At 41.8% G+C, this 24,580-nt stretch overlaps 1 protein-coding gene across 19 annotated transcripts in view; it reads right to left on the bottom strand.

The window, feature by feature from the left end:
* NRXN3 (neurexin 3) overlaps positions 1 to 24,580 on the bottom strand; it is a 1,692,180-nt gene that overhangs the window by 1,201,797 nt on the left and 465,803 nt on the right. For 15 of the 19 annotated variants that reach the window (XR_003795953.1, XR_003795956.1, XR_003795954.1 and 12 more), the window contains 2 exons: positions 14,430 to 14,731; positions 8,564 to 8,725 (listed from right to left, as the gene is read on the bottom strand). Coding sequence is in view for 15 of the 19 variants with exons in the window: in XM_029238319.1 (XP_029094152.1) it covers positions 8,564 to 8,725; positions 14,430 to 14,731 (464 nt within the window). In the remaining 4 variants the exon portion in view is untranslated. Of the gene's footprint in view, positions 1 to 8,563; positions 8,726 to 10,536; positions 10,582 to 14,429; positions 14,732 to 24,580 lie in introns of all 19 variants that reach the window. The other 4 variants (XM_029238321.1, XM_029238324.1, XM_029238320.1 and 1 more) reach the window with 3 other exon arrangements.

The raw sequence follows: 24,580 nt of genomic DNA, 5'->3' as shown, positions 1-24,580 counted from the left end.
CTGAATGTCACTGATCCAAACTGTGACATTAGGTGTGGGTTAGGTGCTCAGCTATGAACAAAATAACCACAGCCAGAGTAATGGAAGTTCCTGATGGACTTAGAGCTCACATGCTCATCAGGTGAGCCAGGAATGGAGCCAATGCCACTACATCACTGGACTGAGCATGAAGGAAAATAAAAATCAAGAAACATTTATTGAAATAAGGGAAAGTGAATACCAGATCTCTTAAAAAAAATGTTTACCGTATCTTACTTCTCCATCAATAGCCCATCAATTGTAAGTAGCAAACCATTCTTTAATATCTTCCTCAGGCATTAACTGAAGAACATCTCTCTGTTTGTCACAGCCCTGCAACACTAAATGTCCTGTGGCTTCAGCCCCGCTGACACTCTTCCTCAGGTACACACCACTTTCTTATAGCCACCCTGGGCTAAGTGCTCACACCTTGCCTCCTCTGTGAAATAAACCTCATATTCACCATACATCCCCAGTAGCTCAGGGCTTTGTCTCCTCTTCCTCTGTGGCATCAAATGCCATTCCCTCCCCTGCCCATTTCAGCTCCTGGTAATCCAGAAGGTAATCTCTTTTCAAGAAGATCCAGTTTATCCTCTCCAAAAATTTTCATTCTTAAATTGACTCACATGACATTGCCAATATTTGACTTTTTTTTTTTACCCAGAAAAATGGCAATTTCTATGGTCAACCCAATAGGCCTCTCCTGAGACACAGTTTCTCCTCTTTCTTGTCTTCTTCTGCTACATTCTTCCAATTTCCCAGATTCTGATTCATGTTTCTACTTTTTTCTACCTTGCTGGAATCTTGTCCTTCTTGGTCTCCTTTTTGCATTGGCCCTTCCATTCTGCCAAGGCATTCTTCCCTCCAAGCTCACACCGTGCGTATCTTCCTAAGGATGGGGAAACAAATTCTGCTTTGCTATCCAACTTGTCTTTCTACGTTAGAAGTATTCCACAGTAGTGTGTGTTTGGTTTGACAATGATAACGATCCGCATTTTACAGATCAAGACATGGGTGTTCAAAGAGGTTGTATGGTTTTCTAATTAGTACCAGAAATGCATCTGGTAGCCAGGTTCTAATTCAGTTGCTCTTTTTAAAGATACATTGGATTCTCCTAACTTCTGCAGTTTTTTAATTGCAGAAACAGCAAACAGCGGTAAGTGCTTCCTTAAACATACCTGATCAATTTGGTTTCATTTATTAACATAAATAGTAACATTAGCATTTGCACAGTGCTTTACAGTTTATAAAGCACCTCCATCTTTTTTATCCCATTTGTTCCCAACATGAAAATGCCTGAAGTAGGTATTAATTATCTGATGAAAAAACTGAGGCTAAGAGCATTCAAGTGGCTTGCTAAGAGTCTTGCAGCTGGTAATGAATGAGTCTACGCAAGACTCAAACCCTGGACTTGTGCTTCCAAAGTCAACCCTCCTCTCATCTTCCATGTTGACCCTAAAACCCTCACTGGATCTTGCTCATCATGGGACCATACAGTATTCTCAAAGCTATAGGAAAAAGGAAATTTTTAGGCCCAATGCCATGACCTAAATTTGCCTAGTAATGGACAGAGTGATTTATCCCCACCTGAGAAATCAGGAAGGACACCAAAACAAGAGCCTGAGAAGCACAGAGGCAGGAAAAATGAGAACAGGGGTAAAAAAAGTATAGCGAGTGAAAAAGAGGACAATACAAAAGAAAAACCAGAAGAGAAATTGTGATCGCATAACAGACAGCAGAAAAGACAGCGAGACAGGACAAAATAGGCATATATTTTTTTAAAAGAAAAGCAACAACAAACACATTATCCTAAAGCCCACAGGTGCCAGCAATTCAAATAAACATATAGGAATTAACAGAATTAACACAGCCTTAAATAGCCTGGCTCACCAGATGTGGCCTCCTATCAGGGTTCTATAAAATGTAAAGTTATTACAGACTAAACCGTTAATCACCTGCTCAGAGACTATCTCTGGCTGCAAAATCCCATTCAGGTTTAAGTGGCTAATAATCACAAAGGGATGTGGATTGTAATGTGCACAATGATGTTCTACCCAATCCTTTTTCCTTTAAATATGTGTTCCACTCTCCCCGTTCTCCTGCTTTCCTTCCTCCCTACTAGAGATGCCATGAGAAAAGAAAGGTGGGATAGACCAGTCGGTCTCAGAGTTCTCAGCAGCAGGAGAGCTTCTCCATGGGCGATGGAGAGCCAAATGGAGAAGCAACATGCCAGCGGAGAAGTAACAGATTGAGGGGAAAGGAAGATGGTGTAGAAAGAACCAAGTCAAACAACACAGAAGACGCCAACGCATAGGATATTGTGATGGGCTTTAGTCAGCTCCCTGGTCCTCATAATAGAGACACTATTCATGCAACTCAGCCTTGATTTGGCTTTCCTCTACTGCACTGTGCTTCATCCAACAACAGTAGCTCAGTAATGTCAAGGACAGAGGAAAGGAGAAATAAATGTCCTGACAAGAAGGGTCATTGGAAACTGAAATGGGAGTTAGAAGGAAGCACTTTTCTGCAGAAACCTGAAGATTGAGAGAGGCACTCCCCTGGCCCAGTGCTAAAGCCAATGGACCAGCCTTCCCAACTCTTCCTCATCTCCCTAGGACAAAAAGATGAATCAAGTAGAAGTAGGAGATGGACTAACTTCAGTTCTCAAGGAATTTAAAGCCTGACGGACAAGCTGTCAATCTATGTCATTCTACTACTTCAGATCCTTCAATGGCTCTCCATTACCTAAAGTCCAAGGGTAGAGTGTGATATAAAGCTCTCTATGACCTGGCCCCTACCTAACTTTTCAGATACATTTTCAGAACTCCTGATCTTATATTTTGTGCCCTGACATTGGCAAACTGTTTGTAAGTTCCTCACCCAGACACCACGACGTGCCCTGTCTCTGGGCCCTTGCTCATGCTGCCCCATCACCCCGGAGCACCACTTCTTCCCTGTTCATTTCTACTTGTCTTCAAGCCACCCTTGGGCATCATCTCCTCCACAGTGTTTTCCTGAACCCCATGATATACTAAGTCCTTCACCTCAGCAGCCCCACCGCACCTGTGAATGCCTCTTTTTTTGTGCATTAACTGCTTTTCCTTGAAATTATATTTGTGTGTCCCCCACTAACTGTGAGGTCCTCTGAGGCAAGAACTGTGTCTGATTCATCTCTGTGTCTTAGCACAGTCCTTGGCATACTGTATTTTTTCAGCATATACCTGTGGATCTAAACTCGGCCAGATTTTAGAGCTCCATGAGGTTAGCTCAGTAATGAATTAATTTATTTATTTGTTCCAGACATGCTTATTGAGTGTTTTATTTTATGCCAGGAACTCTTCTAGGTGCTGGGGAAACACCTGTGAACAGATGAGGCCTTTGTCCACAGGGAGCTTACATTTTCGTAGAAGGGAGATTGACAGTTGTCAAATAAACCAGTGTCCAAAGGAAACAGACTAGGTAATGACTGAGGGTGGGTAGGATGGGTTATTCCAACTTCAGTGAAGATGAGAGAATTTTAGTAAGGCAAACCTCAGAATAAAGTTGTGTTTTTCCCCCAGATAGTGATTTGGTAATATGGGAAATACAAAGATATGCACGTGCTAATGTATATTCACTTACTCTTAAATTTATTTCATAAACTGTTTTATAAGAATGATTACATAATCCTTAATCATAATTATTGTAGCAAAACATCATTGTATATTTATGTATGGTTTCACTTTTACGTATATTATTTTATTTGTTCTTAAGAACACAACAGAGGTCTTATCATCTCCATGTTATAGGTTAGGAAACTGAGGCTCAAATAAGATCAGTAGCTTATTCCAGGCCATATAGCCAGTAAAGTAATAAAGCTGGTATTCCCAATCAGGTTTTCTGATTTTAAACCCAGTATTCTTTTCATTTATACTATGATGCCTCCTCAAAGCCTTTTCAATCCCGTTCTTCTCAGAGTGGGTTCCAACCCATTTCTTTTAGTCTTGCTGGGCCTTTTTATGTAATACTTCACTCATTTCAGATAGCTGGGAGGTTCCTAAAAGATTCAACTATTGCCATGTCAGGATGTTCTTTAATGATCCCAAGAAAGTCACATTGTCAATAGTGCCTAAGAGCATTTATCTAAAAGCTATTTTTTAAACTTACAAACATGTGATTTCATTTGGCAAATATTTATTGAGCGCCCACTAGGTGCTAAGAACAATTCTAAGAGCTGGGGACACAACAAGAACAAAAATATGACAGACATATGACAGACAGACAGACACAAAACCACGAAGAGGTACAAGGTGGGGATTTTTGTGATGCTTGAGTGGACACAAATATTGAATTGATAACTAGGGCATGCAGAGTACTTCAATAATTGGATGATAACGTGGACCCTCTCTGTCACGCTTTTACTCTGGTATCAAGTTAGGAGCTGTGCACACAGGTGAAATCCACAATCACTTTGACTCGAGTGGAGCCAGCAATATCACAAAAACAAACAACCCAATCCAAAAATGAGCAGAAGACATAAATAGACATTTCTCCAAAGAAGACGTACAGATGGCCAAAAACTACATGAAAAGATGCTCAGCATCACTAATCATTAGAGAAATGAAAACCAAAACCACAATGAGGTATCACCTCACACCAGTCAGAATGGCCATCATCAAAAAATCTATAAGCAATAAATGCTGCAGAGGGTGTGGAGAAAAGGGAACCCTCTTGCACTGTTGGTGGGAATGTAAATTGATACAGCCACTATGGAGAACAGTATGGACGTTCCTTAAAAAACTAAAAATAGAACTACCATATGACCCAGCAATCCCACTACTGGGCATATACCCTGAGAAAACCTTATAATTCAAAAAGAGTCATGTACCACAATGTTCACTGCAGTTCTATTTACAATAGCCAGGACATGGAAGCAACCTAAGTGTCCACCGACAGATGACTGGATAAAGAAGATGTGGCACGTAAATACAATGGAATATTACTCAGCCATAAAAAGGAATGAAATTGAGATATTTGTAGTGAGGTGGATGGACCTAGAATCTGTCCTACAGAGTGAAGTAAGTCAGAAAGAGAAAAACAAATACCGTATACTAACACATATATATGGAATCTAAAAAAAAAAAAAAAAATGGTTCTGAAGAACCTAGGGGCAGGACAGGAATAAAGACGCAGGCGTAGAGAATGGACTTGAGGACATGAAGAGGGGGAAGGGGAAGCTGGGATGAAGTGAGAGAGTGGCATGGACAGATATACACCATCAAATGTAAAATAGATAGCTAGTGGGAAGCAGCCGCATAGCACAGGGAGATCAGCTCGGTGCTTTGTGACCACCTAGAGGGGTGGGTTAAGGAGGGTGGGAGGGAGACACAAGAGGGAGGGGATATGGGGATATATGTATACGTATAGCTGATTCACACTTTGTTGTACAGCAGAAACTAACACAACACTGTAAAGCATTTATACTCCAATAAAGATGTGATAGATAGACAGATAGATAGATAAAAGAGTGGAGCCAGAACTTAACTTTCAGGTGTGAAGTAACTGTAGTTCCAAAGATAAAAACTATTTTGTGCCACACACAAAGTATCAACGATCTGGAAGAGAAATCCCATAAGGTCTCACCATGTCCCCATTTTGAAAAAAATGAAACATAAAAGCACCCAGCTCAGCTTAAGGCCGCTTAGAGCCACAAAAGGCCAGAGGTGACAGAAAAAGAAAGAAAAAGAGAAAGAAAGAGAAAGGGAAGGGAAGAAGAAGTTGTAAAATAACGTCTGACTCTTCTAAGGGGAAATAGTTAAAGTGGGTAAGTGGGATTTATCAAGGAGGGAAGTCCCAACATAGCTGGAAGCTTTTACTGTTTACGAAATTGTCAAAGAGAAATGCCAGGAACAAGAGAAGAATTTCCTAGACTTTTCCACAGAAAAGTGAATCATAATTAAATGGAAAGAAAGACTATGCCAGGATTTCATTAAACTCAAAGCTATCTGTTTAAAGCACTCAGACAAATGAGAAGGCCTCCCAACTCCCTTAGAAAGACCGTACTATATACGTTAAAGGAGAGATGGTGCAAAAGTTTATATTAAGTTCTTGTTTCGCCTACCACTTCCTTCACTGTTTTGGACTTTCTTTCTTCTAACTTGATCTGGATTTAAATTCTGCTTAGCTGCTAGCTAAGATATGTGCATATTTTTATTACTATTACTGTTATTTCTGTCACTGACACTGGTTTTCAGAACTGTCTTTAATTTTTAAGCTATTAAGTGCCACTTTTCACAGACTTTTGAAGCTGTCTGCTCTCCATCTGGACAGTGTAGTATGTGAGTACGTGTGTGTGGGTGTGCGTGTGTGTGCAGATTTTATTTACTTTAGGTTCTGCATGGATAAAATCATCAGAGATATCTTCATGTTTTTATGAGACTTGTTTCAAAATATTCAGGGGCATCCTTCCTGATTGATAGATCTGCGGTTGGGAAACTGCTCCTTTGTCTCAAAATACATAATGGAGAGATAGTTCAACATAATTCTGTTCAGGGGAAAATTAGTCCTAGAGGCCACCCCTAGACCCAGTCCAGGAGAAACTCCAGGCTCAGGGCTGCTTCACGACAAAAACGGATGAGCTCTGCACAGCAATCAATGCTTAATTCATTCCTGAGCTAAAAACTTGGAACAAGAATGCTCCTATCTGGGCTTCCCTGGTGGCGCAGTGGTTGAGAGTCCGCCTGCCGATGCAGGGGACACAGGTTCGTGACCCGGTCCGGGAAGATCCCACATGCCGCGGAGCGGCTAGGCCCGTGAGCCACGGCCGCTGAGCCTGCGCGTCCGGAGCCTGTGCTCCGCAACGGGAGAGGCCACAACAGTGAGAGGCCCGCGTACCGCATGAGAGTGCAATTCCAATGGAGTGTGATTTAACGGTGTTTAAGAATCTTTCAGGGTTCATTAGACAGAGTAGTTTATACCGTTATTCTACTTAAATAGGAGTAAATCCCAGGGAAGAAGTGCACTATGTCTACTGCAATTCCGTCAGGAATGACCTGTGGAGACCCTGTAGCCAGCAGAAGCCTAGGTAATGTCCAGCAGGAGAGGAAAACTCTCTAAGACTTTTCTCCTGTCATTTTTCCTTCAGAACAAGAACAATACAAAGCTGTAATTGGATTTTTCCCTCCTTTGTCATGTCTCTCCTTCCTCCCCCTTTCTCTCAATGCACACATGGTTTATTGCAGCAAGGCCCAGCTCAAATATCAATTCTTCTCCAATGCTGACTCCCACCTAAAATGTATCTGTTTCCTCTGCTCAATTAGATCACTTCATCTGTGGCACTGAACACATAGTGCCCTGAGCTATAATTGTTCCCTTACAGATCTCATCTCTCTTCCCAGATTACAAAGTCTTCACACACAGAGACTGTGTTTTGCAAAGAGCCATTAAGGTTAGTTACAGCACAAAAAAGGTACCCAATGATTATTTGATAAATGTCTCCATTCAGTAAATAATTATTATGCACCTGCTCTATGCCAGGTATAACAGACGCAACTCCTGTCTAGACACAGCTCACAGCCGAGTGGCGTGAGTGAATGCACGTGCGATGCCATCTCATATGTAACTGATGTGCAACAAATTCCAAATAACCATAATAAGAATAAAACATGTGCCCTGAGAGGAGGCTCATAACATGTCACAAGGGATCTTTATCTACAAGAAAGAACACTGTTAGCTTCTCAAGGAATTTCCACAGGGAAATGGTACAGCTATCTTAGGCAATCAAGCTTAGTTTAGATTAAACAAAAAAGTGCAGTGCACTGCTCTGATGACACTGTGTGCTGAAAGAACTCCAGCAAATCAAGTCTGATTCTTTTTGCCTCAACAATTGACCTTAGAGATTGAACTTACACTTGACTGAAGCTCCTTTGCTCTCAGACAGAGGTCTCAACACATTAGCTACAATAGTAATAAATGAGTAATGGTAAAGCTCCACTGCTTTCTCACAGCTGCTAGCTCTCAGGGAGGAAAAAAAAAAAAAGGAAAAACGAGTCTTCTGGGCCTTAATGTTATATTCTGAGAACTGTCCTTCATCTCGAATAATGAGACTCTTGGGAACACCAAGCTTAGCAAAGGTAAAATAATACATAAGTTATGTTTTAGACAAGACACACAACCACAAATTGAGCCACTTTTAGCTAAGGCTTCCCTACTTGCCAAGTCAAAAATACAAAATCAAACTTCACACAGGTCTAGTTCCTTGTGATTTCAAAGTCCTTTTGTCTGAGTTATTTCATGTAATTTATAAAGCACAGCTACCTGTGGGATCAGGTTCCTCATTAGTTAGATGAGGAAACAGAACCACAGGGTGTTTAAGTGGTGAACCCAAGGTCCTGCAACCAGCTTAAACTGGGATCAAAACCTAGGGCCTCTACTTTTAAGTCCAGAGTCTTTTCTGCTACAACCTATGGCCTCACAGAATAGATTAGAGGACAGATCCAGTCACTGAGCTGAAAATTTCATTTGTTCTTAGACAGTCAGTGCATTAAATGGAATGGGTGAACCTTACCTCTTTAAGGCAGCCCATGAAGTTGTTGCTGACGGGTGAGCCTGGCAAGTCAGCGGTACTTGGGCTTCCTCCCACATAGAAGAAGTCATCTGAGCCCAGCATGGTGTAGTCCTCTTGAGTGTAGCCCGTCGTGGTAAGGATGCCATCCACAGAGATTGTCACCTGGTGGAGGGACATAGGGACAAAAAAAAAATCCCAACAATGACCTTACAGTCCTATCAAAATCCAGGGCTTCCCCTACCAGTGGCATCACTTTCATTAAGATTTGGGTGAGGTATTCTTTCTAATTTGGGTTGATTTTGGTATGTGCAGCCAAGTTCCATTTTCTGGTCTGCCTCCCTGTGGCCCAAGCCTCCAGTGTCTCCCTGCAGACTCCTGGGAGAGTTTTTCCGCAACTGCCAAGCTGAGCAACTCGCTCTACCCATTGCCCTCTTCACTCAGTCAGGCTAGAAAATGGAACTATCCTCAGACGTCTCAGTTCATTGGTAAAATGAGCATTTACTTTCGAAAGATTGTCACTTATAGTGGTCGTGAGAAACAGCAAAGGAGATGTTTGACAATGGGGTTTGTTAGGGGGTTGGTCTTTGGTTGTTGATGGTTTTTTTCTTTTTCTTTTCTTTTTCTTTTTTTATCTGTTTCTTTTTGGGCTCACACCACGCTGACAAACATGCATTCAGGGAGGGAAGGAAAAGGGTCTTGATTTTGATGAGTCACGGGTGATACATGCCACGGACTACCCAGGACACCAACCCCTGTCCTCCCTTGTGTGCCATCACCACCAGCCAGAGAAGAAATGATCCAAACCAAAAAAGGCAACGCTAACAAAAAGAATGATGAGGCATAATAGCCAAAATAATAACAATGCCCACAGGAAATAAACGGCACCCATACACCCAACATCCATGAAAGGAGCAGAGGGCACAGAGAAGAGATGGGGCCTCGAAGCGTGCACGCACCGTACACTGACACACCCATGCGAAAATCATCTGGAGCCAAGAGAGAAGGCAGAAGAATAAAAGGGAGGGAAGTGGGACAAGGGTGAAGAGCACTAAAGAAGAGAATCAAAATCCACTTCACACTTACATGCACTAAGCCAACTGAAAAACAAGATGGGAGTGAAAAGAAGAAAACACACTCAAAACTAAAGGGTAGTCTTTCCCCTGCCTGCCACCTCCCTTACTAACAAAAAAGAAAAGAAAAAGTCCAAACCCAACCCCAAAATATATGAAGGGTGAGAGGAGCATGAAGAAGCATGGAGACAAAAGAGAGAGAGAGAAGAACGTGGAGTGGGGTTGATGACTGGCAGGTTGTTAGTACTGAGGAGGAAAACAAGGGAACAGATTCTGATGCCCATGGGGAAATTCACGAGACAGGAACATGCCATGCAGAGTTTGTACGGAGAACACAAATTGGCACAGCTCCCTTTGGCCAAGGTGGGAAGTATGGTGAAAGGAGGGAACGGAAGAATACAGGAAGTCGAGTACTTTCCTCCCCAGATCACCTGTGGCAGCCGTGGCCACACAAAAGGGAAAGAAAAAAGGGATTCGGGAGTGGGGAAGGGGGAAAAGAAAGGAGGACGAGTGAGGGGTAGGAAGACACGGAGAGAAGAAAGTCCTCAACAGAAATCTCTGTTGTCCCTAGTCGATAACTTGGAACTCGCAAAATAAGAAAACAAAACAAAACGAATTTAGCTCAACAAAGAACATTTCTTTAAAAAAAACTTTTTTTTAGGAAAAAAAAATTACAAAGTAGAGAAAAGGAAAACTGTCCCAACCAAACTCATCCAAATAGTGTCAGGACAGGTGCATCCCCTTCCATTTTCTTCTTAAAGAAAAAGAAAGGCTCGTATTTAATTCAACAGAAAATTTTAAAAGAAGTAACAACTCTAAAGAGGATAAAAGGGGGGTTTGGGGAGGAAAAGGGGGGCAACACACGGCAAACCCAAAAAAAGAGACAATAAGAATGATATCTACCAGACAATGTAGTTTGTTTACCATAGCGTGTCCGATGCCTGAGTGCTTTGCGGAAAAGGGGGAAGAAAGGAAATTAAAAATTGTGAACAGAACGATTGTTAATTAAAAAAACTAAAAACAAAGATGAGTCGTTAGGGTGTTAGTACATTCGTCGGTTAGTAAAATGACACATTGCATGAATGATCTTGTGTTAGTTTTTTCAAAAAAAAAGGCACCCGACACAGAAAAAGAGAGTGGGGGAAGACAATGAGACCAAGACTCTATGGAAAACCTGGGCACCTGGGGCACAGCCAGGAAAGGAGCTGCAGTCCACCTTGTCTTTGTAACCACCCTCTTCTCCCAAATACACTCAGACCAGACCTCACCCCAGTCAGAATTAGCATCATACTTACTTTACAAGAGCTGTTCTGAAAGAACACCGCCCTGCTCCCTTCCCACCCTCTAGCACAAACACAGTCCATCTGTCCTGAAAGAAAAGACCCCCAAGGTTTATCGTTCCACACGTAGATAAATAGAGAGAGCTGAAATACCAATACTTTGGGGATTGTTTTTTCACATCTGACTCTGATTACATGCATGGACAATCATGATTTTCTCCTAGGACAAAAACATCTTAAAACATTTACAGATCACATCTAGCACAGGAAGGCTACATATGTAGCTTACTCTGGGTTTCCATGGGTAATTTAAAGATCCACAACCCCCTTGATTTTGTGGATTTGTGCAGCAGGAGGGCAACTTTCTCCTCTTTCCTGTTCTCTCAGGTTTAAATAACTGTGTCGTTAGAATGCATCAAAAGAGTTGGAGTCTCCTTCATTAGCCAATAATGTTACTTTGTTTACTTTGCCAGAATGTCTCCTGTTAGAATCACTCTCCCCTCATTCCTCTTTAAGAATGCTTTTCAAGCTTTTAAGCAATTTCTTGCATGGATAGCAGAGAGAACTGGCAGGTTAAACATGATTAGAGAAGCCCTACAGTTAGTCTTTTCTTCGCTGTTTTCAAATGTTAAATTACCAACACACCCTGAGCTGGGAGGCTGGAAGGCTAGAAGATGGTTAACCCCAGTTTTGTGTTTGCGGTTTGACTAAAGTGGCATATAAAAGTAAAGCACTTCCTGTGATGGCCATGACCGTGGACTCAGGTCCTGGTTATAATTTAGAACAGATAATCCACGTTCCCTCCATTAATCAGAACCCCCAATAAAGTACCTGACCTTGGCCTGACTTGGCCCAAAAGCAGAACCGTAGCAGATGACCAAAAAGGAAGAAAGGGGGAAAGTTCTGCTCCATTTGGTAAGGAAACCCCGAGTAAGCTTTCCTCAGATGAATCTTTACCACAGAAGCCATTCAACCTTACCAAAAGAGTAGGCGAGACTGCCACCAGCTTACTGTCAAATATTTATGAAGTGATTTACAGTTTAACTGAAATAGACAGGGGCTTCCCACCCCTTCAAATGTATCCTAGGGAACTCAAAAAGATGTTATAAATGTACTTTTAATGGGAAAAATAATAATCTTAGCTGACTCAGGGTTGAAAGGATTGTATTTGCAAAATCAACTCTGCTTTTCTGAGATTTTTTTCCTCTTTCAATAAATTGCATTTGGATGCAAAATTCAGTGCAGATTCCGATGAGGTCCAATTTTAGGTGCACTTTCTCTAAAAGATTCATACTCCTTCTGCCGAGAAATGCCCCCAACACCCTAGGGCCTCAGTAGCCTTGTCTTGAGAGCTCTACTTAGCTGCATCCATGGGGACAGACAGAGGCAGTCACCTTTGAAAGAATACTCAGCATGTAAATCATGTGCATGTCCCAGCGAGTCTAGCACCCAGACCATGGATGAGCTCATAATCCTTCTGGAACATAAGGTGCTTTGCATATTTAGCCACCACACGTGGAGGACTGTAATCACCATCTCACAAATGGAAACTGTGGTGTGGAAAGGTTAAATGCTTTGTCCAAGGGCACAGAGAGGAGTCGGGTCTTAGAACTTGGACGAGAAACCCTATAGTGTTGCCTTCCTCTGCTTGTTCAGACTAACTCAGCACAACCAATATTTGAATTACAGTTTGGTTCGTCCCCATTTCAGTGTAAAGGACTGAATTAGGGCCCAACTCTATTTTAGAAAAGTGTTTTTAGTGGTAATGAAAGTGAGCCTTTTCCGGCTAATTGGAATCATTCTAGAACGGCAAAGAAGCATGTGGGGTGGGAGAGAGCGAGAGAGAAACAGATTGGCTGGTGAGAACCACAACCTGATTCCGCTCCCCAGTACGTGAAAATCCCCCCTTAACTGACTAATGGCAGAAGGCTATTACTGTGCAACTGCCAGTCAAAACCGACAAAAGGTCATATTCTCCTTTTTGGTCTAGTCTCTGCTACTCAAACCTTTCAAGCCCTTATATGTTAGCAAATGAAAATTTGATGTGGGCTCTCTTGGCCGCTGAGGGGGACTCTCCTGTAAGTACAGGTGGGGAATGATGAAAGGAAACATAAGCAACAGGATTCTTTGGCCTTGCAGGAAAAACACAGAACGGTGATTCAAAAATGTTCGACCTGTGTGTATGAAGATGATGGGGGATTCTAACTCTTAGGATTTGGCAACTTCATCACAGATAGAATAGCATCTCCAACCACGGGGCTTCCTTGACATGCTTAAGTGTGGAAGTGGGTATTTAGAATATTGTGTGTCTCCAATGTGGAGGAGCCTTCTCCCTTCACTGAGCATTATTAAGGAGTTACACTTTTATCAAACAGAAAACATAGGCAAACACCTGTCAGTTCTCATGCTTTCATGTTTACATTAGGAGGCATTAAATCAATCACACTGGAGAAGAAAATTTGATAAGCACCTTCTGGAAATTTACATAATGCTTTCTGATTTAGTAAAGGATGAATGCTGTCCCTCTGAGTTTAATGACAAATTCACAAGTAGAAAATCCAAGTGAAAACAGAACCTGGAAAAGGCAGTCTCAGAACAGACCTTGACTTTTACAGGAAGTGTTTGTAATTTTTTCCTGATGTGGGCTGGTGAGGTATTATTACTGTTGTTATTGTTATCACTATTATTAGTTATGAAATGGAAAACAACTTCACTGGGCTAAGGCTTTCTGAGAGTGTTGTCACCTGACGGAGTTGCCTGCTTAGAATCAGCAAGCGATGGGAGTTCTCAAGCACGTACAGAACCAGGAAAGGCTGCTCCAAAGTTGACTTTTTTATGTGGGTCCTTCCACTTTCCAGGCCTCCTAGTCAACTGAAGAGTGTCAGAGGTAGAGACGGGGCAATAAAGTATACCACAACACCAAGGAACAGAGAAACAAAGGAATTCAGAAAGATCGCAGCTAATTCACTCCAAGGCTAGAGGTTAACACAACGACCCAACAGAAAGAATAAAAGTGGACAAGGGGTTGGTAAATTAAAAGGAAGAGAAAAGGAGAGACTTCTTCTGGAAGGAATTAAAATTATGGCATCATGGCCATGGCTAACTTAATTAAAAAGAAAAACATATATTCAAAGAATGAGAAAAATCTACCAAGCTGCAGAAACAAAACGCCCTCCCTAATTGATTTAGCAATAGTACAATATTCAAAGGTAATCAAGAAAATGATACAAAGAAAAGCAAAACAAAAGGAAAGTATTTATAACTTTTATCTATACAACTGAATTTTTTTTCTTAAATAACAAGCACAAATGGAAAATTGAAGTAAGAGAAGAAACATATTTTAATAATTATCCTTGTGAAATTGTAAAGGCTGGGAGAAAGTTTGACTTCGACATATCCAAACCCATAGGGTATCTCTACCCCTCTCCATGTAACCTAACCCACCACCTACTTCACAAACTTCCTCCCCAGCCACCTAAGAGGAACCTCTGGGCACTCTCTCCCCTCAGCCATTACCTGCCGGAGGTTGCGTGTCACTTTGACATCATGCCAGGCGTTGTCATTGAATTTTCCATTCACTGGCTCCACAATGGCCTCAAAGGCCCCAGACCCCAGGTTAATGACCAAGGAGACTGCGCCATCCTTCAGAGCCAGGTTGACATAGTCAGCCGACTTGCCCGTGTGCAGGATGAGCCCGTTCCGCTGCCAGGTCTTAAAGGACAGGGTGATTTCATCACTGCTGCTCTGGATTGGGTTCTGAGACAGGTCGTAGCACAGGTACTCTGAGCCTCGGAAAGTGGCCACATTCTCCTCTCGAGCTACAGAGAAAGAAAAGGGGAAAGCAATCAACACTTGACTGGCATGAGCCAGGTCTATGCAAATACCAAACAGAACACACTCGCACGCACACGCGCGCACACACACACACACACACACGCACACACATACATGCACACACACGCACACAGGGCAGTGTCCCTGCCAGAGGCTTGATACCAGCACAACACCCCCTCCAACTATTCCACAAGACTCGTATCTAAGTACTAGGGAAACTAGCAGAGAAGGTAACTGCAGAGAAGTTATATGTCCACACAGGGGTAGAAGACTAACACGATGGTGCAGGAAAGCTTGCTACCTTTCCTTCAAATTTTCTCAGAGAAAAGCCTAAAGGGAAATTTCATGCAAAATGGTAAAGTGAGGTTTACTTGCTTTTGCATCAATATTGGCTTTTAAATGCTTGTAGAAGAGCTGGTTTAGAATGGATAATTAACTATTCTGACAAAGGGTTCTTTAGCTCTAGGTACCTTTTATTGAACAATAACTAAAAATCAATTAGCCTGAAATATGTGGCTCTAATTTCCATCCGTTAATAACCCAGCTAACTTTGGTTTCCATGGTAGAGTCCTGTGCCCAGTGGAACGTGACTGGGTTTTTAAATAGGAGGTTGGACCTGAGGAGATGATTGAGCATATGAGGAAAAGGGAACAGAATGGAATTTGGTAATATGTTTTGATAAGACAACAGTACTTCCCTTAGAGTCAAAGGGACCTCTGCCCTAGAGGTCTCCTGTTTGAGATGGCCTGGTCTGACCATCCTACAGAACATCTCTCTCCATAGGACCAGGGGTCCACAGAGACAACATGGCATTCCACTGGGACTCATACTCTCTTTCAAGACCATATTTGAGACCCCGGGGTCCTGTAATTCCCTACCCAAAGAGCCCCAAGTCTGTTTCCAGGGGTTGTGCAATCCTCCTTCCTGGATCCATTTTCTGAAGGCAAATCATGCTATCAGTGTTTATACCTCAAGGTCTGAGGGCTAGCCCTGGGGGACTGTTTGCACAGGTTTGGACAGAGCTTTGCCATGTGGGTCGAGGTATCCACGTGCATTTATACCAGACCTCTGTGATACAGGATGGACCTGAATGTGGGCAGAGGAAGGGGAAAGGCCACAGGCTGAGGACCAGAGGGGCTGGCTCTCCCTGTGTTGGTACTTCCCAGTGCAGAACTCCTAGGAATCCAAAAACTCTAAATGAGAACCTGACTTAACCAGGTAGTGTCAAAGATCTATTTTTCAAGGTTAAGAGAAAAGAATGTATTTTATTTAATTATTTGTTGATTTGATTTATAACGTAGACACTCAGCATGTACACCTCCATTTGTCCTCTTGTCAGGCAGCCTCATTTAGAGAGTGGCCTACTTCATATCAGTGTTGGTCAAAAGCACCTCCTCAATGAAAAGAAATGGGCGACAATACAAGTTTAGATATGCAGCTTCCCTTTAAAGAGGGGTGGCAGGGTCTGCAAAGTAAGGTTGAGGGGACTCTATTCTCCCTTCTAGACCTACACTTCCTCCTTAGTCACCAAAGCTTGTCCACATTAATTCATATCCTTACCGACCATCATAGCCCTTGGTAAGTTCCCTAAGTAAAATCAAATAAGTATTTTCTCATCATGAGGTAAAGGAGTCACTCTTACAATGTGAAGAGATGACCACCCAACATATACTGTTGAATTCATTGTAGCATCACATCATTAAAACATGAGCCTTAACATCACACTCCAGAGAGTTAGAAGAGATTAAGTGTGCCCCATATCTTCCAGAGGGCCTCAAGGATGTGTGTACACCTACGCATTTCTGTTTGCACACACACTGGTATAAGCAAAAGGGACTTGTCCACCTCTAGGGGACCAGTGTTGTTTTACACATATAAGTAGCGAGTACTACTCAGCACATAACCCATGCCAGATACATTTTACCAAAATTAGTTCCCCCAAAATCACAGAGCAGAAATTTGGCACTATCTGTATGTTTGAAACGGGTTCATCCATGCAATCCCCTACTGCCCTATTTTCACGATCTCTCATTTCTAAAGAAATGGTTTTGTTAAAATTCTACTGGACAAGCTCTTGTTCAGTAGACTGGACGTAACCCTGATTTAGAGCAGAAGATAGCAAATCATATTCACTCATCACCGCTAAGCTCTTTTCCTAACAAAGCAAATGTACACACAGCCAACTACTATGCCTGTCCTTGGCAACCCACATGGTATATTAGTGGGAGCCTTCTATAAACATTTAAGCTATACCTTGTTTGCCCAGTGAACTGAGATAAATGAGCAAGGAAAGGAATGCCTCTAAGAGAAGCCTCAATTAATCACTGAGTACCCTTCAAAGGGGGAACGGCCTGACACAGAACAGCAAGGCACCAGGATATTATTTAATGTGCTATGTGGTGCTTAATATTTTTTATATAGACTAAGGAGTCTATCAAAATAATAAATTTTAGAGCTATAAAGGATTTTAGAGATTGCCTGATTTAACACCCTTATTTCATTAAGCAAGAAACTGATGACTAGGAATAAGTGAGTTGCCCAAGACCAGTTAGTTCTACTCTGGACTTCTACTGCCTCTGGACTTTTCTCTAAATATGAGTTACCTTTTCTTTTGCCCGTCATTCTGGATATAGCACATGCTCCTACTCTGCTTCTCAAAGGGCATGAATGATTCCACTGAACCATGTACTGACTTACAAACCATCACAAACCTTGAATAAACTGAGCCAGAGACCTATTCCTCCTACCCCATGTAAATCACACTTACTCACCAAAAGAAATGTTTCCCTTCCCTGCATCCCCATCCCCCGGAATCAGTGTGTTTAAAACAAAAGAACGTGTTTCATGTGGAAGGCCACAGAAGAAAAATGACATCATTAAGAGAAGAGGCTATCACAGTAAATAAATAACAAATAAAACCAATGTGAAGAAAAAAGTTTATGTAAATCACATGCATATTTATGCTAATATCCATGCAAATTCATCAATGAAGATTTTTTGTAGCCTTGAGAGTACATTCCTTTGCAAATATCTAATGAAAACTGCTGCAAAAGTTCACAACCTTCCCAATCTCTTTATTCAATGATGAATTTTCCCAGTTTACCCTTTCCCTTTCCCTGGGCTGGAGAAAAACACCAGAGCAGCATCATCCCAGATGCTGGCTGTCTCCTTCACATGTCAACAAACAATAGACCACCGAAAGCTACTCTCTGAATCGTATTCTAGATAAGCAAAATCATACCGTTTTTAATTCATGGGGTACTCTCCTCCTGATTGTTACAGGAAGGAGAGGCATTGGCAGTGCATGACCCAGTCTTTAAAAGAGCAAATAAGGGGCTTGCAAGAAGAAAGAGAGAGGACCTTGAAGAAATTCTTCCTTTGTATACTCTCACAACTGACATTTTTCTCCTAAGGTCCCAAGCTGTCTTAATTTCCTTCCAGTGGCTAAAGCTCGAGCATTCTCTTATCACCTTGAAAACCATACCAAGTTGATAGTGAACATAACTAAAAGGTGCAAAACCAAATAGTGACAAACACATTTCTAAGCCCACTCAATTCTCCAAACTCTCCATTAGAAAAATGTAAGACTGCCCCAAATCTGTTTTCTATACTGAGTGTTTCCACTGAGAAGGAGGTTGAAGAGACAATTCAGTCACCTTGTATGTATTCAGGCTAAATAGGTAGAGAAAATGAATGCAGGGGATTATGTAACACAGTAACACACAAGAGCTTAGCATAAAGCTACAGCTTGGCAAAAGGGTAGGCACTGACATGGCTAATGGACTGTTTAGATTCACTTAGATTACATCACCCCAAAGTTTACAATCAATTGCATAAGCATTAAAATAAAAATGTTACTCTCACTGCATGAAAAGCAGAGCTCAACCCTGTATGACAACAAACCGTTTACCCATTATTTGTAAGTGTCCAATTGATTAAACACTAGATGCAATCGAGATAAGTATAACTCAAGGTTTTGAATCAGTGTGTATAAGACATAAAGCACTGATCTTTCAAATGGCTTGTTAATCCAAGTACTGATATGTACATCGCATTAACAAGCATTTACTCAGTCCTATTTTCCACTCTCTCCCGAAAAACACCCAACTACTGATTTATGTAATAATTCTATTTCTCTGAGAAATTCCAAAACAGATTAAAATATTCTGTGTCATTTTTTTATTACTATACAACCTAAGAAGTATGAAGAAAGGCATAACACTGTTGAATTGGGCCTGTGGTTCCTGATAGCTTGGTGCCTTAGGCTGTGAGATCAAGAAATTTGGACCTTACTCTGAAGGTTCTGAGGAATGACTGCATAATTTTACTGAGAGGATGAAGGGTCAGATTTGTATTTTTAAAATACAAGATTATGCAGCCCAACTTCTGCTGGGTTGAGAGTGAACTGGCAAGAAATGAGAGCTGAAGGCAGAGAGCCCAGTTAAAAGAAGAGAACGCATATGAACCACTTTTCCAGGGGGTGCCTGAAACTGGCTCAACCTGAATATTGATATAACCCCCCCCAGTGAGATTTGCATTTCATTGGGCAAGAATGGAAGCAAAAGTTCCTACAAGAGACAACCTAAGGAACTGAGAGGCAGACATTCTGGAAAACCAGAGACCATAGGATACTTAAGATCAAAATGCAACCAAGGAAAACCAAGGGCCAGAGGTAAAAATTGAGGACAAGGACACAGCACTAGGCATGAAAGGGCTCAGGTGAGAACAGGTCAGGAATGGGTAAAGGATTCTATTCACAGTTTTTAAAATATCATATATTTCCAAATGCTCAAATGCTTTCTTAATTGCTGTTTGTATTCCCTCAACACTCTGTGAGGTCACTTTGCTATGATTATATTAATGTAAGGAAGAGGGGGCACACAGTTTACATAGGGCATCCAAGGAGCTTGGAAGCATTTAGGCCAGTTCCAAACCCTTAGCCCACTGATTCTCAGTCCATTGCTTTTGCCACCACATCACACCACCTCGCCAGGAGCTCAAATTCTCAGGGAATAGGTACCTAGGACCCTGTACCTGACATCCTGCAACTGCATGAAGTTCCATGTGTCAAAAGGAGAAACCACTGACAATGACAGGTAAGAGCCCACTCAGGCAACAGGAGCCCACGCAGGGGGATCAGGGAGTGGGGCTGGCTCTATTCCAAAATTCCCTAGTAGCAGGTTGGAAAAAGTCAAACTGAGATCACACTCTTCACCGTCATCAGACAGAGAGCCCGAGAAATGGAATTTTTAGGTACCCCTTAGCAGAGCCTGTGAAAATGCCAACCCCTCTGGAGTGGCTGCAGGCACTGGTCCTGAGCAGAACACCTGCTGTTCTCTAGAAAGGGAGGGGGAGCCAGCTTCTGAGGACGCGCCCCAGAGACAGAGGCAAAACTGTTCTCATCTTTGAATCATTTGTCCTTCAACTGGCCTCCGCAGCAGCATGGTACTTTAGTCTGTACCAGAGCAAAGATAACCCTGGCTGGCCATCCTGGCCGGCCCACCCTGGAGCTAAGGAGGCACAAAAACACGAGCTACTGCTGCCCTCCCTGCCAGACAAAGGGATGTCCTACGGTCCTGGGGCTGGCCCGCTGACTCCCTTCCTCTGATCCACAAATTCAGGAGGGACAGCACTGTCCCTCCTCCGTTGGTGCAGCTGCAATGTGAGGTTTCAGGTTCTTAAGTTGTAAACTAACATATCACCCAATTCTACGCAGGCAAAGAAGCCATGATGATGATGGGAGAAGCACAAGCCCAAGGCAAGGGGTACACAAAGCAGAAATAAACTTTTTGAGATGGCCACAGTTCCACAGTTGTTCTACTCATTCCCACAGGGACCACATATCCACTCAATTCTGAAAGTCGCCTTGAGCTACAACACCAATTTGGGTTGTTTGCTGGCAAAGGAACAAGTTAAGGCAAATGTGAGTTTGTTCTCGCACAATTCTGTTTTCTTTCCATGCAACCTGCTAAGAATGCAACATCCAGAACAATTTCCACCTCTAAAGTCTTCTTACAAGCTATGTGTAGACAAGACACCCAAGTTAGCTGTTGGGCTGTGAGATTATCGTATTTGCAAAAATGAGGGAAAAACAGAAATCTTTTTACTACATGGAATTCCATTATACATCATCTAAGGACATTTCCTGCTAGAATTAGGGAAGGAACACACTGAGTAAAAAAGGAAAAAGACTGCACAAGTGACTACACTCTTGCTTCTTCCTGTCCCATTTCCCTTACAATGTATTTTAGGGCCAAACAAAGCACTTGAATAGATCAAACTGCAGAGCCATCCCCCAAGGAGAAACAATGAACCTTTACATGCCACATCCCATCATATAGGTATTTTAAAAGCAGAGTGTACCAGCAGACAGCAAATTGTGTCATTATGAGTGATCCTGCACTACAAAAGAAAACACACAGGAAATCTGACCTCCTGAGGCCATTTCCAACCCTTATCCTCAGACTCTGTAGGAAAGATGCAGCAGAGAAATAAATGGACTTTTCCACGCTGCCCTAGTCACTCACTAGCCGGGAGATGCTTCTTGAGAGTGATGAGAAAGAAAACAGTAAATCAAGTTGTCACTTGGGAAAAAAAAACAGCCAGCACCCTGGCGAGGGAAGCTGCCTCGAGTCCACAAAAGAATGGCCTGGAAAATCATGCTTCACTGAAATCACTAGAAAGCTAATGGTATCCTAAAGACTGCATTGCTCTCAATTGTATTACAATAAAAGTTAAAATTCCTGTTCATTTATTTAAGGAATAAGTATTTCCAGGTGCCTACTATGCACCAGGTGATGTGTCCAGTGTTGAATGCACTTGAACCACCCAGGAACATGGTGAGTAGGAATAATTAGCCGACATTTTACCGAAGAAGAGAAATTATAAATCTAAAAAAATTCAAATGCTTACTAAGCGCCAAATCCTGACACGGACTCACATTAAACAGGGCATCCTCCTGTAGCTCAGAGTGTAGTGGAAATGTGGACTTGATTACATGGAATTTAATAATAAGGCTTTGAACTGGACAGACCTAGGTTTGATATCTGGCTCTGGAACTTACCTAATTCTATGGAACCTTGACTTGTTACTTAACTTCTCTAATAGCTAGTTTCCTAATCTATAGAATGAGCATAACCATGTATATATTTCATAGAGTTACTGTGAGACATGAATCAGATAAAGTTCCTGGCCCAGTTCCCAGCCACAGACGTGTTAGCTGTTGCTGTTGTTGTTGAGAATGCACACATAAACAAGTGATTACAAGTGCAGTAAATGTTTCATAGGTGATAAGGGCACACAGAAGAAGGAATAACTGACCCTGGGTGTTAGGGAAGGCTCCATACAGGAGGTCAAACTTAATCTGGGTCTTGAAGTATGAGTAAGAGTTCACCATACAAAAGGAGGGATGAAGTTCTAGTTAAAATAAACAATGTATTCACTGGTGTGATCATTAGAAAAGCACGGGGTGTCCAGGGGATGGTAAGAAGTTCAATGTGGCTAACGTAGCAGGCATGTGAGACTCAAGATGCAGGTTGGGGTCTTATGTGTCATATTCTTGGGGCTCTGGGGATGGAGAACCAGCATAGGAGAACTTCGCCTTGTGAGTGGCACAATTATACTTGTATTGTATCAGGGGTCCAGTGGGTGGACTAATGGCTAGAGAGGTAAAGAGGAATCCAGGAGACATCTCCAAGGTGGAATGGAGATTGCTAAGAAACCCTGGCCTGAGGCAACTGTGCTACATCTGCCTGCCTGCCCACTTATAATAATTTATGCAATATGTTGTACATTTTATTTCCCATAACCACCAAATCTATATGAGTCAAACTGTAATTATGCTTCTTTTACTATCGGCTTCTCATTTTAATTGTGGGTCAGTCAATCAGACAATCGTTAAACACAAATGCTGCACTCTTATCCTGTAGAGGGAATTCCATTTCTCTGCATCCACGACTTCAGGAAAGCATTTCCTCCCCACCCTCCAGAAGGGGGTCATTTGGAGTAACACTTTGACCTTCTCTCATTTACTCATTCACCCACTCCAATGAAAGAAGTAATTCACCTCCTCGGTGATATAAGGGTCTGACACGCAGAGGTCCACATTTCTTATTTAGGTAATCACTGTTTCCATATGACTTGCCTTTCTCTTCCCTTCAGCTCTGCCCTTCCTACAAGGATTGTGAGTTCTCCTATAGGCTCCCCCATGCAGTGAAACCTATCAGAGTAGACGCTGCCCCTACATAAGAAGGCCTTTGGTTTTCTAGCTCTTCTGCCTATGGCTGTGTGGCTGAGTTTAATTCAGGGGGAAAATTACTAGGAAGCCCAGTAGGACTGCAGATCAAAGCCACATTCTCTAACGCAGCTCTACCAGCAAAAGAACTGATATCTGGATCCTTAATCTGACTGCCAGTTTGAGTCTTGCGTCTGTTCCTCAATTAATTCAGAACATATGGTTGTCACTTGTCACCTCAGACAACCAGTCCTTGGCCTGCTTTCACTCTGATTGGGAAGATAACAGACGTATCTGAAACTACATGAGGTCAATTATAAGTAAATATATCAATTATATCAATAATTTTAAAGCCAGCTTTGTGCCACAGTGTTACCAAAACACATTTCTTGAAGTTACACCAAGGATATGGATGACTAGAATGGTGAAAATTTAACCAGGGTCGCCTTCCTGAAGATAAGTTTTAGATTGAGTTTTGATGTTTTTGAATACAAAATTATAGAAAATACACACATCTGCAAACCTATATAACCTTTCACCTGTGGTCCAGTCCAAAGAGAATAACCTGCATGTTTATTATTCTTCAACCAGCATCTTTTATCAAAGTTACAAAACAACTAAGGCAATTGTACTGGAGTACCTAATGGCTCATCGTGAGACTATATTCTACAGAGTTGATGAGGACAAAAACATTCACTAGAAACACACAGCAGGAGGGGAGAGGAGAAGACTGTGATTTTGATAAAAACCAAATTAATAATAATGAAATATATCTACAGTGATCCTGGAGCAGGAAGCAGATCATCTGAAATGATTTTTTTTTTCACAGTGGCACATACACTGACCCTAACTGAATACTCACTGTATTCACACATACTGTTCAGAAAGGAATATAAATGTCACAAAAGGTTCACAGAATCTGGTAAAACTCGAACAGATATTAAGATATTTAGAAGCAAGACACAGATTTTTAAACCCATATGGACTTTTAAAATATTTCTGTAAAATTTCTCTTTTCATCTGAGATGAAAACAAGTAAAAACTCCTTCGTAACTAATCATCACTGTAGCATCAGAAGAGACCTTGGAAGATGACCTAATATACCTCTTACCTCAATACATCTACATCTAAATCATCTTGCTGGTGAAACTCTCCACCTTTAAGTATCCAAAGAAAACAAGATAATTTGGTGTCATGTGAAACTTCCTACAGACATTTCTGGAGCTCAAATGGTTCCTAGTCCAAAAAGAGGAAAGCATATTGAGAGACTGCCAAGCTTCATTTGGGTGATCAACAGGGACGTACAAGGTGTTCAAGATTTTTGCCAAATATTTCCTTCATTCAGCCCAGAATATACAGAGAATAATGAGTAAAAACTGTGGGTAGCTAATAAACTTTACCTCCACTAATTTACACACACACACACACACACACACACACACACACACATAATGATCACTAACCATTATATATTACAGTGCTATTCATATGTAACAAGAATGGAAAAAAAATCTACCCATCAACTTCAGGTAGCGTTTACTTCTGGGGAAGGAGAGAAGAAATGGAACCAGGGAGATATTCAAGCAAGACTAAGTCTTTA

This window comes from Monodon monoceros, unplaced genomic scaffold, assembly GCF_005190385.1.
Source record: "Monodon monoceros isolate NGI ecotype Baffin Bay Population unplaced genomic scaffold, NGI_Narwhal_1 Super_Scaffold_21, whole genome shotgun sequence".
Taxonomy (NCBI): Eukaryota; Metazoa; Chordata; class Mammalia; order Artiodactyla; family Monodontidae; genus Monodon; species Monodon monoceros.
This window is presented reverse-complemented; position numbering and strand designations above follow the sequence as displayed.